This window comes from Peromyscus maniculatus, chromosome 1 (genome assembly GCF_049852395.1).
Source record: "Peromyscus maniculatus bairdii isolate BWxNUB_F1_BW_parent chromosome 1, HU_Pman_BW_mat_3.1, whole genome shotgun sequence".
In the NCBI taxonomy this organism is placed as follows: Eukaryota; Metazoa; Chordata; class Mammalia; order Rodentia; family Cricetidae; genus Peromyscus; species Peromyscus maniculatus.
In genome coordinates this window covers 16,669,544-16,686,706 of record NC_134852.1, presented here as the reverse complement: position 1 = coordinate 16,686,706, position 17,163 = coordinate 16,669,544, and the positions used below count along the sequence as shown (strand labels likewise).

At 38.7% G+C, this 17,163-nt stretch overlaps 1 protein-coding gene across 1 annotated transcript; it reads right to left on the bottom strand.

Moving 5' to 3' along the window:
- Positions 1 to 369: 369 nt before the first annotated feature.
- Positions 370 to 16,157, bottom strand: LOC143271977 (vomeronasal type-1 receptor 4-like). The gene is made up of 4 exons (XM_076564955.1): positions 16,082 to 16,157; positions 13,990 to 14,172; positions 11,096 to 11,223; positions 370 to 1,732 (listed from the first exon to the last, which is right to left on the bottom strand). Exon 4 carries the CDS (start codon positions 1,711 to 1,713, stop codon positions 775 to 777), a length of 939 nt encoding a protein of 312 aa, XP_076421070.1. The 5' UTR covers positions 1,714 to 1,732; positions 11,096 to 11,223; positions 13,990 to 14,172; positions 16,082 to 16,157; the 3' UTR covers positions 370 to 774.
- Between the last annotated feature and the right edge of the window lie 1,006 nt (positions 16,158 to 17,163).

Here is a 17,163-nt window from a genome sequence, read left to right as displayed (position 1 = left end):
GTGTCCTCATCCCAATGGCTCTCAGCTGAACTGCTGCTTCAAAGCTTGAATGCTTAACCAGCCAAATGCTGAACCAGCCAAATGCTTCTAGTTTCTGGTCCTCACGCCTTATATATCTTTTTGCTTTCTACCACCACTCCCTGGGATTAAAGGCGTGTGTCACCATGCTTGGCTATTTCCAATGTGGCCTTGAACTCACAGATATCCAGAGGGATTTCTACCTCTGGAATGCTAGGATTAAAGGTGTGAGTGCCACCATTTTCTAGCCTTTGTATCTAGTGGCTCTCTGTTCTCTGACCCCAGATAAATTTATTAGAGTACACAATACCACCACACTCATTTATACAAATAAGTAAACATCCACCCATGCTCATCCAAGAAGCTTTAATTAAATTCCATGGTACATGAAAAATAAACAAATGAAAGTAGGACACAGATTGGTTAGGGTGAAGAAGGAGTCTGTTGGGGGTTATAAATAAGAATCATGGGTGGATAAAATCAAAGTATATGTGCATGTGAGAACTCATGAAACAAAATGTTAAATGTTTTAAACGGCCAGGATAACAGTTCCTATCATGTCAGCACTGAAGAGACAGAGGCAAAAGAGTTAACTGACTCTTGCTAGCCAGCACATCCAGTTAAAAAGTTGCTCTGAAACTGTGGTTGTGACAGTTCTGAATTCCCATGTCGATGCTGGGAATTGAACCCAAGTCCTCTGAATGAGCAGTTTTCTAACCCCTGAGACATGGAAAGGGGATGTAGACAGCACAGCTTTTAGAGCTCCCTAAAAATACATGCACAGAATGTTGTCTGGTAAGAACTGGGACACCAGAGCCTGAAAATGGAGGTGTAGTGTCTGAGGAGCAGAAAGGGACAGAATGCTGGGAAGCATGCAGCCATGGCTGCACCTGCATTAGACACCCACATATTGGTTCCCTCAAGGACAGACAGGTAAGCTGTAAAGACAATCGACATTACATAGAAGAGCACAAAGCTGCTCACTAGGGTGAGGATGCTTTGGGTGGCTCTGGTCTCAGGGGATGACCTAGGAGACAGACATCTGTGGATGTGTTTGACCCTCTGCTTGTGTTTGAGCAAGATAAACACCATGTAGCCAGAGGCCCACATCATCAGTCCCAAAAATATGACATCATTAGATGTCAACAGAATTAGAGTAAGTGTGTTGATTGGTCTCTGAAGCTTCACAACAGCACAGTATTCAAAAATTTTTATCCCAGTAACGTTTCTTCCACCATTTATGTCAGTTATGTACACTGGAAAGAAGGCATATATCAACATCTGGAGGGCCCAGCACAAACCCAGGGAAGGGCCAATGATACCCAAGGCTCTAATTTTGAGCTGTGCCCATATGGAATGATTGGGGCTGATGGTGATGGCCTGAAAGACACTCAGAAGGGATGTAGAGACAAGGGATACTCCTCTGGCAACTCTATGAAAATATAACAGAAGTTTACAGGAAATATAATCTGCATAGTAAGTCTGACTAAAAGAAGCAATGGTCTGTGGGATTCCTTTGAAGAGAACAATGAAGTTGGCCCAGGTCAGGTGTTTGACAATCAGGTCTGTGGGCTTTGCCCTGACTCCAGAGAAGTCAGCAATGATAAAACAACAAAGCAAGACTGAGTTTCCCAGCATTCCCAGTACAGTCTGAGACATGAAGAATATCCCCACAGCCAGGTGTCTGGAGATCATTCTGTTATGGTCCTGGTACCTACAGAACAGATCCAGAAAGCACTTGTTACACAAGTTGAACTATATTCTTCTTAGCATGTCAAACAATGTCACTATAACCTTATGTTCATGAGCGTAGTCACTATAACCTTATGTTCATGAGCGATGGTATAATGTGTATTTCTAGTAAGAAGATTCATAGTTCTCAATGAATGCCTATTGTGTTTCAATTGCAGATAATTAACTAGGGCATAGTGGAAAAATTTAATGTATATTTCCATTAGCATTTTTAAGTGCTTTACAATTATTATTTGGTTTAAAATCAACAGTGTTTTTGTAAGAGGGTCTAAATTCAACCTGCATTGAAATGAGTGTCCTGGATGCAGACAACTCTCAGATTTCCATTACCCATCATAGGAAAAGCAGAGACCTACAAGAAAGGGAACTATCCAGCTCCAAAGAATATAGTAACCTCTAAGTAAGATACTATTAACAACTGATAGCTACTAGGAAAGATTAGTCAGCTTCCTTTAAAATATGGCCCTGATAAATCAGCCATGCTCCAGTCAGTGGTCACACACCCAAGAGCATAGGGCAGCACAACTGGTGCTTCATGGGTTAAAGACTCTAAAAGACACAAAGGTAGTTAAGCAGAGGAAGATGGTAAATTTGGAAGAAGTCAGGGAGGTATGGAAATGATCAACATATATTATACAAACTTCTCCAACATCGAAAAATGAGAAACCATAATAGAAAATAATAAAAGAGCAATCAAAGTGGAGAATGAAAACCAGAAAGTAATGAAAAACAAGAAAAGAGACTAGGAACACTCAGATACCAGGAATGAAAACATTTGAATTCTCCTGTGTCTGCATATTCACATGTAATGGAATTTGCATATGTGTGTGTACATATATGTGCTTATTTTAGTCTTAAGTGTTTGCAAAATTACTTTCTAATCTTTTAATTGATTGAATATCATTTAAAATATAACTATAATACTTAAACAAGTCTACAAAATATGGAAAATAGCAAGTGACTTGTGAATGTGTTTAAAACAGGATCCAAAGGATGCACGTATTCGTTAGGAGGATCACTAGGGAGATCACTCACCTAGTTGTAATGAAATAAAAGTACATTAGATGCAATATAGAAATAATGAACAAAGTAGTATGCATTTTTAAATGTGGGATATAAAATTTCACTAATATAGGGATAAATGTTACTGAAATTGAATGATATTAGAATACTGTCAAAGATGCAATGGGTCCCTAACAGATAGCCCAATAGTAATTGACATATCTAATTGTTTGATTCAAAAGTAAGGTATGTGTTGGGAATGGAATCACATACTTTTAATTACAACACATTTTAGGCAGAGTCACCAGGATCTCTGTGAGACTGAAACTTGCCTGTTCTACATAACAAGTTCTAGAACAGCCAATACTATGTGAAAAAAACCTGTCTTAAAATCAAATAAATAAAAAGTGAAGTCTGGGGGAAATGGACATGTAAGTCTGGAGGGAGTTAAAAAAATTAAGGGCCTTAGAACTGTATGACATGAGGTTGAATTCATTCAGTTACTCAAAGGCAAATAGGCATAAAATTTGCATATTAAAACAAGTTTGCCACTTGTTCCTCATTTCACAGCTGAGAACAAGAAGACCTCCAAAAGATTAAAAACTTCTCACGATGCCACAACACACACCAATTTACAACATTCTGCATTCATATCAATTTCCCATGGGCAGCAGAATTTGAGGTATAAATAGTCATAGGCCATCAAACACCTCTCAAGTTGCTCTTGTAACTAACTGTATTTAGGAGATATTTTACCAGACCAGTGAACAGGGTCTAAGATTCATAAAAGAAAGCCAAGGGCAGATGAATTCTGAGAAACAGTCATAAACTGTTTTAGTTACCAGGACCCCACATTACTGGGTACAAATACACTGTCACTTTCCTGGGAAACAACACTAATAAGGAGGAATCCAGGTTATTGTATCTCACCTGCAGCCTCCATCAAACCACTTTGGGTTTGGGTCTTGGGCGGATCCTACCCCGATGAGCATTGATCCTGTGCAGGAGCTGTTTCCTGCAAGAGGAGGATCAGTTCAAAGGTGCAGTGCTCTCATCCACCTTCCAGAGACTACCCTGTCCTCTGCACATTAGGTGTCTAAAGGACAGCAACAGACCTATGCAGGTAGGATACATCAGTGATGCTGGCTTCTAGAAGGAGACTCAGTAGCCAATAGGACCTACAAACCTCATTAAGACACAAAGTTGATGGCAACCCCCAAGATGAAGGATGAGTGTTCTCAGAGCTCATCCCCAAGAGGATGACAGGATCTTGTCACAGGAAGGGACAATGACAGAAATGCCGAGACAGTTGACAGCACCTCTGGAAAATATTTGATCCTATCAGTAACTGGAAAAACATTAAACTGAGTAGTGAGCATCACAAGGGACAGGCTCAACGTGTAAAGTGATTCTTCTCTCCTGTGGTGTCAGAAGCTGAGATTCCAGGTGGGACAATCAGACAGCCATTGCATCAGAGGAAGCAGGCACTGAGGGCAATGTGTGAAGTTACAAGTACACTTGACTGTGCGGATGCATCATTATGAAAATATCACTTACATTCTAAGAGACTGGAAACTTTTTTGTGCTTCCTAGCCAGAGTTAATTCACCTTGAGCTAGACTGCTATCCTACTGTGCATTCTGCCTGTTTTTTTTAAACCAGACTTAAAGAGTTGAATGCAGGGGCTGGAGAGATGGCTCAGAGGATAGGAGCACCAGCTCCTCTTTCAGAGGCTGTGAGTTCAATTTCCAGAAACCACTGGTGGCCTACAACCATCTATAATGAGATCTGGTAACCTCTTCTTACCTGCAGGCATATATGGAGGCAGAATACTGTGTATGTAATAAATAAATAAATCATTTTTTAAAAAGGAGAGATCAATGCAACAACTACCCTACTTGCCCAGGATTTCCAATGTAATCAGCTTTTAAAACCTAAGCTAATGCATAGCTTTAATTCCAAATTATGTAGTCTTCCTTGATCTTGACCCAAAAGTAGTGAAAGTGTGTATATATGTTATGGTAACAAATGATGAATAGAGGAAGTATTTTGAAAGCAACTTTATGAAAGAAATATCCACAATACGTGTTGAAAATGTCCCAGATATAGGTACATAGACCTATATGCAATGATGTTTACAACACTGTTTGATATCTGGGTCACTCGGGTGAAGTTGGATTCAGTGACTTAATACCCTGTAGAACACTTTTAAAGACTTACTTAAAGTATCTCCCATTTTTTTCGCCATGTGAAACTTCCTTACTGTTCAATGAATATAGTGCTAAGTGTTTGGTGAGGCACACAGAGACAAGGAGAGACAAATTCACAATTCATCAATCAAATATGTACTGATTTAGACTCCAACAGCAGACAGAGAATGATGGAAGACACCAGGAAAGAGAGGTAAAGAATTTAAATCTGGGTTGTTCTTGATTAAATGGCTGGAGAAAGTGCGTCTTAATTTTTGTTTTGTAACATGGCCCTGAAACATATTAAATATTTCAAGGCTACTAGTAAAACATTCAGTCCAATAGCCTCTGATGCTTCTAGTCTAGCTGTACAAAATTTAACTTCCTTCTCCTGTCCTCACGTGCAGTGTCCACACACACTTCCTTTACTGACTTCCCTTCTTCCACTCATTCCTTTATACATTTAAGTTCAGACCAGATGGCTTTAGGACAGAATTCTGATGTATTTTCAAAGAAGAATTAATCCCAGTACTCTTCAAATTATTCTACAAACTAGAGACAAAAGGGTCATTGACAATTTGCTTTACACTGCAGCAGTCATTGGTGATACCAGGACCACAAAATGACTAACAAAATGACAGAGTATGATGGACCACTTTCCCTTGTGATCATAGATGCAAAAATCCTCAATAGAGTACATGCAATCAGAGTCTAAGAATAATAAGAAAACATCCAATACCCAACAAGGTCAAGCAGGCTTCATTCTGGAGGTGTAAGAGCAGTTCAGCATTTATAAATCATGTAAATGTACCAAATAAAAAAACTGAAAGAAAAAAACCTGATTATTTGTGTAGATGCAGAAAAGACTTTTGATAAAATCCAATATTGGTCTTTATGTATGTCCTGAATAGGTTATGGATATTATGGACATTTCTCAACATAATAAAGGCAGTTTAAACCAAACTTATAACCCAACATGAAATTAAATGGAGAGAAACTAAAAGAAATTCCTCTATAATCAAGAACAATACAATCTTTCCACTCTTTGAATAAGTATTTAATATGGTACTTAAAGTGCTAGCAAGAGTAATAAGACAACTAAAGAAGATCAAGGAGTTATAAATTGAAATAGAAGAAGTCAAAGTATCTTTCTTTCTAGGTAATTTTATAGTATGTAAGTGACCCTAAAATATCTACTAGAAAACACCTACAGATGATAAACACTTTCAGTAATGCCTCCTGATCCAAAATAACTCAAAGAAATCATTAGTTATCCTATATACAAATAACAAGTACCATACAAAAGAAATTAGTGAAAGATCATCCGACCCATGACAATAGCCTGAAATAATATCAAATATCTGGAGTATGTCTAATCAAGCAAATAAAAAACTTATATGATAAAACCTTTGCCTCAAGTTGTGGTGGTATTTTCTTTGTGCTCTAAAAACTAAAGCTTGCCTGCAGATCAGAAGGCAGAGATATCCAATAGTTAGCCATAGAGGCCAGGCAGTGATGGCAAACACCTTTAATCCCAGCACTTTAGGGAAGGAAACAAGAAGATCAGAAGTTCAAGGCCACTTAGGCTGCACAAGACTGAATCAGTCTAAAAGAAAAACAGAGAACAGAGTGGTGGTGGCATACACTTTTTTTTTCTTTGTTTTGTTTTTTTGAGACAGGGTTTCTCAGTGTAGCTTTGAGCCTTTCCTAGAACTCACTTGGTAGCCCAGGCTGGCCTCGAACTCACAGAGATCTGCCTCCCTCTGCCTCTGAGTGCTGGGATTAAAGGCATGTGCCACCACGCCCGGCTGGCATACACCTTTAATCTCCGCATTAGGGAGATGGACACAGTAATATAAGGCAGGAGGATACAGGAGACAGGCTCCTTGGGTCTGAGGATTCACTAGAGGTAAGAAGTCTCTCTAGGGGCTGGCTCCTTTACTTCTCTGATCTTCTAGCATTTTCCCCCCAAAAAAGAAAAAAAAAACTTTGGCTCAGTTAAGATAATGTTAGAGGATACAGAGATCACTCCTGCTCATAGATCTGGCAGAGTAATATAGTAAAAATGGCCATCCTACCTAAAACAAATGAATTTTGAGATTCAAGGCAATCTCAATCAAAATTCTAAAACTTATCTTCACTGAATTTGAAAGGTCAATTTACAGTTGCATATGGAAACAAAAAATTGAACATTGCTAAAACAATCCTGAGGAATATAATAACCGAATATAATCCCTGATTTTGAGTTGTACTATGGAGCTATAGTAATAAACACAGATGTTATTGGCACAAAGACAGACATATTGATCAATGGATTTCAATTGAAGTCCTAGACATAAATTCACACTCTTATGGACACAAGATTTTTGATAAAGAAGCCGGAAATACACATTGAAAATACAGCATCTTCAATGAATATGCTGTTCAACCTGGATATCTACATGTAAGAAGAATTTAAATTGATACCTTCGTCTTATTAGCCTGCACAAATGTCAACTCTAAATGTATCAAAGATCTCAAAAAATATATATACTCTGAACCTCGTAGAAGAGAATGTGGGGAGTATCCTTGATCTCACTGGACCAGGTTAAACTTTCTGAATAAAACAATGTCAACACAGGCAATAAAGATCAGAAATTAATACATGAGATCACATGAAACTGAGAAGCTTCTGCATGAAAAAAAAAAAAAACACTGTCATTGGGACAAAGCTTCAGGCCTAAGAATGGGAAAACATTTTTACTAACTACTCATCTGACAGATGTTGGGAAATACTTATGCAAATTGTGTGAAGGTATGTCCCTGTCATTCCTCATCTATGTAAGGCACCTTGTGATAGGCCTAATAAAGAGCTAATGGCCAATATCTAGGCAGGAGATGATAGGCAGACATTCTGGGCTAAGATGAGAATTCTGAGGGCTGGAGAAATGGGTCAGAGGTTAAGAGCACTGACTGCTCTTCCAAAGGGAAACCCTGAGGGTGGAGGGCTGGGAGAGGTAGAGGGAGGGGAAACTTCAGCTGGGATATAAAATAAATAAATAAATAAATTTATTAAAAATTAAGACAATAAAGAAAAAGTGAGTCTACTTAGTGATGATATTATGGGCCTAAAGAAGAGGCATCTATGAAAGAATGGTTAGTCTGTCTCTCAAACATCAAACCCTCAAAGAAAACATACAGTTCTCTCCAAGAAGCCATCTGTGAACAATAGCTCTTCAGCTACAAGGACGACTTCCTGACCAGTTCCACTATGATGGGATTTGTCTACCTTGATCTTTTGAATGTTTTGGGTATAATGTTGTAACAAGTAAATTCACATGTGCAAGTATCCTGTTCTTTCTGCACAAAAGACCAAAACCAGTACTGCGATCTCACTGTTTTGATTCCTTTCCTAACTCAACAGTGAACACAGTCCTTTTCCCCTCAGTGAATTGGACAACAAAAGCTCTCTTTCATGTCTCCAGCTCCTTCAATCATGCCTGACCATTTTCTATGATGTTTTATTCCCTTATATTCACTGAAATATCAGCAAGAAATAACATGTTCTAGAAACACATTAGATCCTGTCAATTGGAGACTTATTTATCTTATATTGACTCATGTGCATGTTTTGCTTGATAGGAAGTGGTAAACTTCACTCCTCAATTTCTCTGCTTCTGAAAATCTCACACTGATCCCATCAGAGCCATTTTCAGTGATTTCATGAGCCAAGTTAGGAGAGACTACTCCTTCCCTTGTTGTGAAGACACCCAATGTAGACAGTTCAGATAGAATATTTCCCAATGTCCCTAATACCCTGTACTGATAAAGAGCCTATCCCCATATTCACACTTAGATATTTTGCTTTCTGTGGACTACAAGTTAATCCTGTCAGTTTAACACCATATTTTGACATTTATAACTCTCTGTTGTGAATAGCAGCATTATTTCCACTGTCAATACCTGTCCTTAGAAACAGATATGATAAGCGACTCTTACAATCCAAAAGCTGCTTGTGTCGGGGTAAATACTAGAAGATCTTTACCATGACTAACAGGATGCAAACACAGCCACCTAAGTCCATGATTATAAAGCAATGAGATATTGTGGTGATATTGTGTTCCCCAAAAGAGTGTACGCACTAATAAACTTATCTGGGGCCAGAGAACAGAACAGCCACTAGATACAGAGGCCAGAAAACAATGGTACATGCACCCTAAATCCTCACATTCTAGAGGCAGAAATCTGCCTGGATCTCTGTGAGTTCAAGTCCACACTGGAAACAGCCAGGCATGGTAACAAGAGCCTTTAATCCCAGGAAGTGATGTCAGAGAGCAGAAAGTTATATAAGGCATGAAAACCAGGAAGTAGGCTGGTTAAGCTTTTAGGCTTTCAAGAAGCAGTTCAGCTGTGATCCATTTGGATGAGGACTCAAAGGCTTCCAGTCTGAGGAAACAGGATCAGCTGAGGAATTGGCAAGGTAAGGTGGCTGTAGTTTGTTCTGCTACTGTGATCATTCAGCATTCACCCCAATACCTGGCTTCAGGTTTGTTTTTATTAATAACACCTTCTAACAATTCATGCTACAAGATATATTTGCAACACACTCAAATCTTAAATGCATTTTATGTTCCCACTTGCTATCCTGTTCACTTTCTTGACATTTATTTTGTTTGTAAAAGCTTTCATGTTAGGAGACCAAGGAGAATAAACTGTGGTTAGGAACACTTGTAGCTGTGTGAGAACAGCTGGGTTAGTTCCCAGCATGCACATGCTGGCTCATAACTTTTGTAACTCTAGTTCACAGAGGATCTGACAATGGATTCTCTCCTCTGAATGCACTGCCATCACATGATGCACCTATATGCATGCAGAAAAAAATACTAAGACACACAAAACAAAAATAGACAAATAAAGAAACCTTTTTAAAAGTCAGTTTTCATTTTTAAACAAAGATTTCTTTCATAGGCAAATGTCAAGTGCAAATAAGACTTTTGAGATTTGACACAAATCAGTGTCCTCTAAGTACAGTCTGTCATGACAGACAAACTGTCATTTCCCAATTTGATTTCATGGCACAGGGGAACCTGATGTTTATGATGCCACCACACATATGCTTTCTTTGCATTGCAGGAGTAAAGGCTAAAGGGGTAACTATAGATGAAATACTAAGGGCATTCCCATGTAAAATATGCATCATAAAACACTAATGTGTTCTGAAATAGCTCAAGAAGAAAATTAAGTTACTATAACATTGCATTTCAAATTCTGCATAATTACTAATTTTATAAAACTCATAATACACTCAAATAAAGGCAATGCACAGGAGATATGTAAACGTGAAACTGAAGAATATGAAAAACTTTAACTTTGTCCAAACTAAAATAAAGAACTAAGTGTGAATACAAATACAGCTGATGAGCAAATCCCTGCCCTGCCATCCATAATGCCCTGTGTTCTATTAGCAACAATGATGATCAGTAAGGGAATGCATGAGATCAGTTTGTACTCACCATTAGATCATTTGTGAAACAGGATAGATAACTCAATTTCAAGTAAATAGGGAAGTTTCAAGCAAGTCCTTTTACCTCTGGTCATTCAGTACAGCTGAGGTACTGCCTAACTCCTAGGTGTAATGTTACATAAGAATATCTTATACTCAAGATAACAATTTACATATGTATTTTCCAGTATTGTGTGTGTCCTATATATCCATGAAAATGTTTACTATGGTTATGAAACCATAGTAACAATAGTAATGATACTGCAAACTACAATCATACTTCAGCTATAAAAATAATCCTGCAAACAACATCTACATATGAGGTAGGTAAGATGAATTATCACATTGACTTTTTACCACAATCTTTCAACACCTTCATAGGCTGACAGCATTATCCTGGTGTTACCCACAGTCACCCTCTGTCAGAGACTTATATTTCAATAAGAACCAACAGCGACTGTTGTTCTCTACACTTCTGACTTTCTCACTTACCTCTTCGCTATGCAACCATTCTTGTGAGTTCTCTCTCTGTCCCACAGATCTGTTTCTAGACAAGATTCCCAGCGCTAGACATCAGCTATTAGGAAGGCCCTCTCTTCTTTGCTGTCTCTGCTGCTCAGACTGAAATACAAAGTACTCACCTGCCTGCTTACCTTTAAATGATCATGTGCTCAATGGGTATATATGGACTCATTAATAAGGAGCACTGTGTGAGTCATCTGAGGTAGAGATTTTGTCTCTGTAACCAGATCTCCCTCCAGAACTGTAATTTTCATTTCACCTGCAGTGACAACACCAGTGTTAGCCTTGGGAGACAAAACCATTTCTCAAAATTTTTCCATTTACTAATTAACAAGGATACTTAAGAGTTTCTTGCAAATATCTCTAAATGGATGAGGTGTTTTGAAGAGTCCTTGAGCTTTCATGATCCCAAAAGATTGACCAGGTTCCTACGGAAACTACTAGAAAGTTTGAGGTCAGATTTGCAAGAAAGGCAGAAAAGTATCTATGTCCTATTGGATTTAAGGATTTAGCAATTTCTTCCAAGACAGATCTGCTTAGTTTTCATTATATACATAATTTCTACTTAAATGTTTGAGTATTTGATTCATGCATATACGTTTATGTCAAGTGTACCTGCCATTATCTCCTTTCCAATTCCTTTCTTTTCTCATACCACAATTACGTCAAATTTCATAGAGTTAGTTGAGAGAGAAAGCACAAAGGAAGGAAAGGAAAAAAGAAAGAGAGAGAGAGAGAGAGAGAGAGAGAGAGAGAGAGAGAGAGAGAGAGAGAGAGAGAGAGAGGAAGGGAAGGGAAGGGAAGGGAAGGGAAGGGAAGGGAAGGGAAGGGAAGGGAAGGGAAGGGAAGGGAAGGGAAGGGAAGGGAAGGGAAGGGAAGGGAAGGGAAGGGAAGGGAAGGGAAGGGAAGGGAAGGGAAGGGAAGGGAAGGGAAGGGAAGGGAAGGGAAGGGAAGGGAAGGGAGAAAAGAGACTGATAACTGATCCTAATATGTGCCTAGTGCAAGGGAATCTGTGAAAGCAAGGTTAGCCTCTTTCTAAATGGTAGAATTCTTAAAGAATTCTGACACTTCCTCTCCCAGAAGCCAGGAGTGTCCAACAGCTCTTCAAGTAGAAGTGGAACATCCTGACAACATGCATTATTCTTGTATTTTGCTTCTTGACCTTGTGCAGGTTTTGTGTGAACTGTAATAGCAAGCAAATTCCCATGTACATGTTCTATGTTCTGTCTGGACAAAACTCATTTCCTTGGAATCATCTCACTCATCTTTTAATGTGGTGGTATTGTGTTCCCCAAAATATTGTGCATCCTAATAAACTTATCTGGGGTCAGAGACAGAACAGCCACTAGATTCAAAGGCTAGAAAATGGTGGCACTGACACCTTTAATCCTAGCATTTCAGATGTAGAAATCCCTCTGGATCTCTGTGAGTTCAAGGCCACATTGGAAACAGCCAGGCATGGTGACAGACGCCTTTAATCCCAGGAAGTGAGCCATTAATCCCAGGGAGTGAAGCAGAAAGCAGAAAGATATACAAGGTGTGAGGAGCAGAAACTAGCAGCATTTGGCTGGTTAAGCTTTCAGGCTTTGGAGTACACAGTTCAGCTGAGATTCATTGGGAGGAGGGCACAGAGGCTTCCAGTCTGAGGAAACAGAATCAGCTGAGAAGTTGGCCAGGTAAGGTTAGCTGTGGCTTGTTCTGTCTCTCTGATCTATGAGCATTTACCCCAATAACTGGATTCAGGTTTGATTTTATTAATAACACTCTTTAAGATTCATGCTACATCTTTTTCTTATACTCTTTCTGCCACTTCTTGCATGAGGATCCCTGAGTCTTGGGAGGAAGAGTGTGCTATTTGCATCACATTTTATTCCTGGGAAATCCAGGGTTTGTTATTCCCTGTACCTTAAATGATTGTGAGCTTCGCTGTTAATCACTATGAATGCAAAAGAAAATGGTTTTCTGGTAAGGTTGATGGATAGACTAATCCTCTAGCATAAAAGTATGAGATTGAAGGTGTTTATTACTATGTCAACTTAGCGGAATATTAGTATTAGTTTCTCCCCCAGAGCCTCTATACACTCTAGCCACATATTCTTCTCCCTGATAACGATGCCAGGCAGGGGTTCCATCTTGCGAACTCAGCCTTCAAATAGTTCATGAAGCAGTTTATTACACACATGGTAAACATCAATCTATTGCACCACATTTGTTGTTGGTGTTGCTCTCAAGGTTCATAGCTCCACACTATTTATAATTATGTCTAACACTGTGGAAACTGCCTAGTAGAGATGGAGCTTCCACAATTCATTCTACATGTTCTTTCACTCAATTATGTGATAGCTTTACCAATAGGGTCTTACAATCAAGGGATGAAAAACTCATAAATGTTAGAGGCTATTTACATTGTTCTTGGTTTTCCAAAATCTATTTCTTAACTTTCAAGCACCTAACCTGTCCCATTTTAGAGTACATGGCAGAAGAACATAGGCTATATAAGAAAACTATCTAAAGAAGTAGAACTAAAGTGGAAAACATGATGTTACAATTGTTGTTGAATATTAGTTTAAGAGGTGTCAAATTTGTTTATGCTCTAAAACATTTGTTTAATAATGCAAAGATGTGTTGTATTTTTTCTGTTGCATTTGTTTCGTTCTGTGAAGCTCTGCTACTTTGCCTGTCTAAAAATCCCTTAATATTTATGTGCGCACTCAGAGAGACACACATAAATATTCTCAATATATAAATACAACCTACTTAGTCTATACAGTGTTACTTGTATGTATAAAATTTCAGTGCTGAGGATTTGGAATTTGGTTACCTATTCAGTGACACTTCCCTGGGAAAGAGTTACCCACAATCTCAGCATTCCTTGTTTATTTGTAGTTCTCTGTCAATGGGTGAGGACTCAAGAGATTTGACCCTTCAATGTCACCATGTCTATCAATACCAATCTTATTTATATTTTGTTTAGGAAGCCACTAATGATACTTCATGTTTATAGTCTCTATGACATTAGTAGAACCTGCATTCACAAGGCCAATTTCCTTTTCCTCTGGCTCTTCCAGTCTTTTCAACCTGTCTCCAACTGTGATCCAAGAGGCTGTAGTGCAGTTCTGGTTAGATGAATCCAATGGGACTGAGCACAAGGTCTCCTGTTTTCTTCAATTGATTTTATGTCCTTTTCTATAATGGTCTCCATCTGTTGCTAACAACATTTCGAGGATATAGGGTGAGACCTATACTTTTCTGTATTTTAAGGACAAATATTTACAATGCTATTAGGATCCTAATATAGACTGTGAAGTCCAGGTCCACGACTACAACAAGGCTAAGAGAAAAAAATCTACAGTGTAATGAAATGAACTTAAGACGTCCCCATACTTTTTTAATATGAGGGAATAAATTCACACATGAATTGTTATGGTCATGGTCTTTATTATTCTGCTTTGGCGTTTTCCTCATAACTTATATAGACATTCAGCTGCAACGATATGCAGCAAAAAAAAAAGGTTACAGAAAACTCTTCTCAGGATCACAAAGCATTTCTTGTGTAACTGATAACTGACACAGACAACATAAGCTTGCCAGCTATTGATAGTGGGTGGCTGTAGCTATGTTTTTAAATTTAAAAAAGTGGAGTCTTTTGGCTGCACATTATTTTCCTAAAGAGATTACTCTAAGGTGTGACAAGGAGAGAAGCCTAAACTATTGAGAGATCTAAAGAAAAAGTAAAGAAATTGCTGGGCTGTGGTGGTGCACTCTTTTAATCCCAACACTTGGGATGTAGAGCCAGATAGATCTCTATGAGTTCAAGTCCAGCCTGATCTACAGAAAAAGATCCAGGACAGTCACTAAAGATACACAGAGAAACCCTGTCTCGAAAAACCAAGAGAGAGAGACAGAGGGACAGAGGGGCAGAGACACAGAGAGACAGAGAAAAAGAGACAGAAAGAAACTGTGTACTACTCTACATTTCTTAAGTTTATTTAACATTTTAGGCTATCATTATGTGGCAAAGCTGTCAGTTCCTCTTTGCAGCTTCCAGCGGAGGAGAACAGCAGCAGCCCCTTGGCTGGGAGCCACATGAAAATAACTAATGGGTGGAGTGATGTCTACTGGTAAACATGGTGACCTGTGTAAATCAGAAGGGGAAGCAAGCAGCACAGTTTCTCAACAGCACTTGCTCCAAAGGTGGCAGAGAAAACACATCTCAGATCTAAAAACACAATTTCTGTCCTGCAGCCTCAGCATAGAGAGAACCTTGTCACTTGTTTTGTTCGAGGCTATGAAGCCAGGCCATCTCCCTGTAGTTCTGGACATCTGTGTAGCCTTTCCACTGTAACTAGGCATAAAGCTGAGTCCTTTCTGGACTAGGTTTAATTGATTAGCTTGTTAATTGCCTGTAATCCACATAAAATCCATGACTAAAAGCAGTTAGTAAAATGAGGTTAAAATCTAGGACCATAAACTAGGGTTAGAACATTCATACAAAGTGATGATCATTAAAAGATCAGATCATGTAAGTGTTCGATCCCTTTATCACTGCTGCCAGGGGAAACACAGAGCATTTTATGTCACCTTAGTATCTGAAGGTCTTTATTTCATCAAATCCAGACATTTAATAATTATATCCTTGAGTTTTATCTATGAAAGTCCCACTTACGGTCTAACCACATAGAAACTATATCTGTCCTGGTTTACCCTGTCAGCATAACTAAGTGTAGAGGACAGGCTTCTAAGTTTCTCACCAGAATGTGGAACAATAGCTTCAGAACCATGAGAGGTTGTTTTATTTACCTGATTAACACACTGTAAAGAGAAGTCATCCTTCTGTCAATACATAGGAATGACAGTGCCCTAAGAATGAGAATAACCCTGCTCAGGTTGTGAAACAAGTCCTACAGCTGTTTCAGAGGAGAACCATCACACAAGAGAACCATAGAGAGAAGCAGTCAGAATTTATAGGCAATGTTCCTCATAGACCCTGTCTATGAGTCTCCTCTATCATATAGGTTGTCATCTGCTGGGTTGGCATTATAATTATCAGCTGTTATCTACTGGATGTACTTGTGGAACCCATCAGGAATCATGCTGATTTAGTAAAGTGACAGTACCAGATTCCTCTTAAATCCATGAGTTCACTACTTCTGGGTAGTTCGATAGGCTTGGAGTACAGGCATTTTTCAGTGTCTAAAGGAGAAAAATTTCCAAAATCTTTTTAGGCAGCCATTATTACCCTGAAACCAAACACAGACAAATCTCACAAACCGTAATATATATGTGAAAATCTATTATATACATTCATAGTTTGCAGTATTTGGCCATGTCTCCTCATCATATTCCCCATACATAGTAGCCAGTTGTAGCCTTGTGTCTGCACCAGTCTTTCAGAATGAAAAGGAATTAGTGTAGATCTAGATGCCCTCAATCTCTTGGTCTTCCTTGTTCATCCATTTCAGCAATTACAACTGTCTTGTACAATGTCAGACTCTTCCTCTTTACAATTTGAAGTGTTGGAAATTGATGCTAGCTTCTTTTGTACACTGAGCATTAGCTCTAGTACTAAGCTTTGATTCCTTTTTAGAGGATTCAAAGTCCATATATAGGCTTAGTCACTAGCCTGCAGTGCCATTTGGAGATTGTGAAAACAACAAAAGGTAGAGTCCAGTAGTCAGAAAAGGGGCCATTGAGGATGGACATTTGAAGAAGACACTGGGGATCCTGGCCAAAACCTCTCTCCTCTCTTTGTTTTCTAAAAGGCAAGGGGTACAAAGGTTTTCTCTTCCCCCACCATCTGATGTCTCACTGCAGTCCCAGAAATCAATGCAGGCAAATTCCTGTCTGTTGAAAACTTTTAATTCATATATTAAGATGTGGTATAAAGGTGACTGCTTTACTTCTGACAGTGTAGATTTTCAACATGAATTTTATTTTAATTAGCTTAGCATGATTTTGGACTCTGTCAACAATTTGATGCTTTTCCTTTAAAACTCACAGCACTGGAGATTTGAACAGAGGATTACTTTAGAAACACACATAGGTAATAAATAATAACATTATACATATTCAATATTTAAGAATGATGGAATACAAATAAAGGCATTTCCTGCCAAGCCAGAGAAGTTGGTTTGACCACCAAGACCCACATGGTGTAATGAGAAAACGAACTCCTGCAAGTTATATCTGGCCACAAAAC

What these genes read in the sequence shown, in the direction of transcription:
- LOC143271977 (XM_076564955.1), bottom strand. Translation starts at nt 1,713, where the DNA reads ATGATCTCCAGACACCTGGCTGTGGGGATATTCTTCATGTCTCAGACT.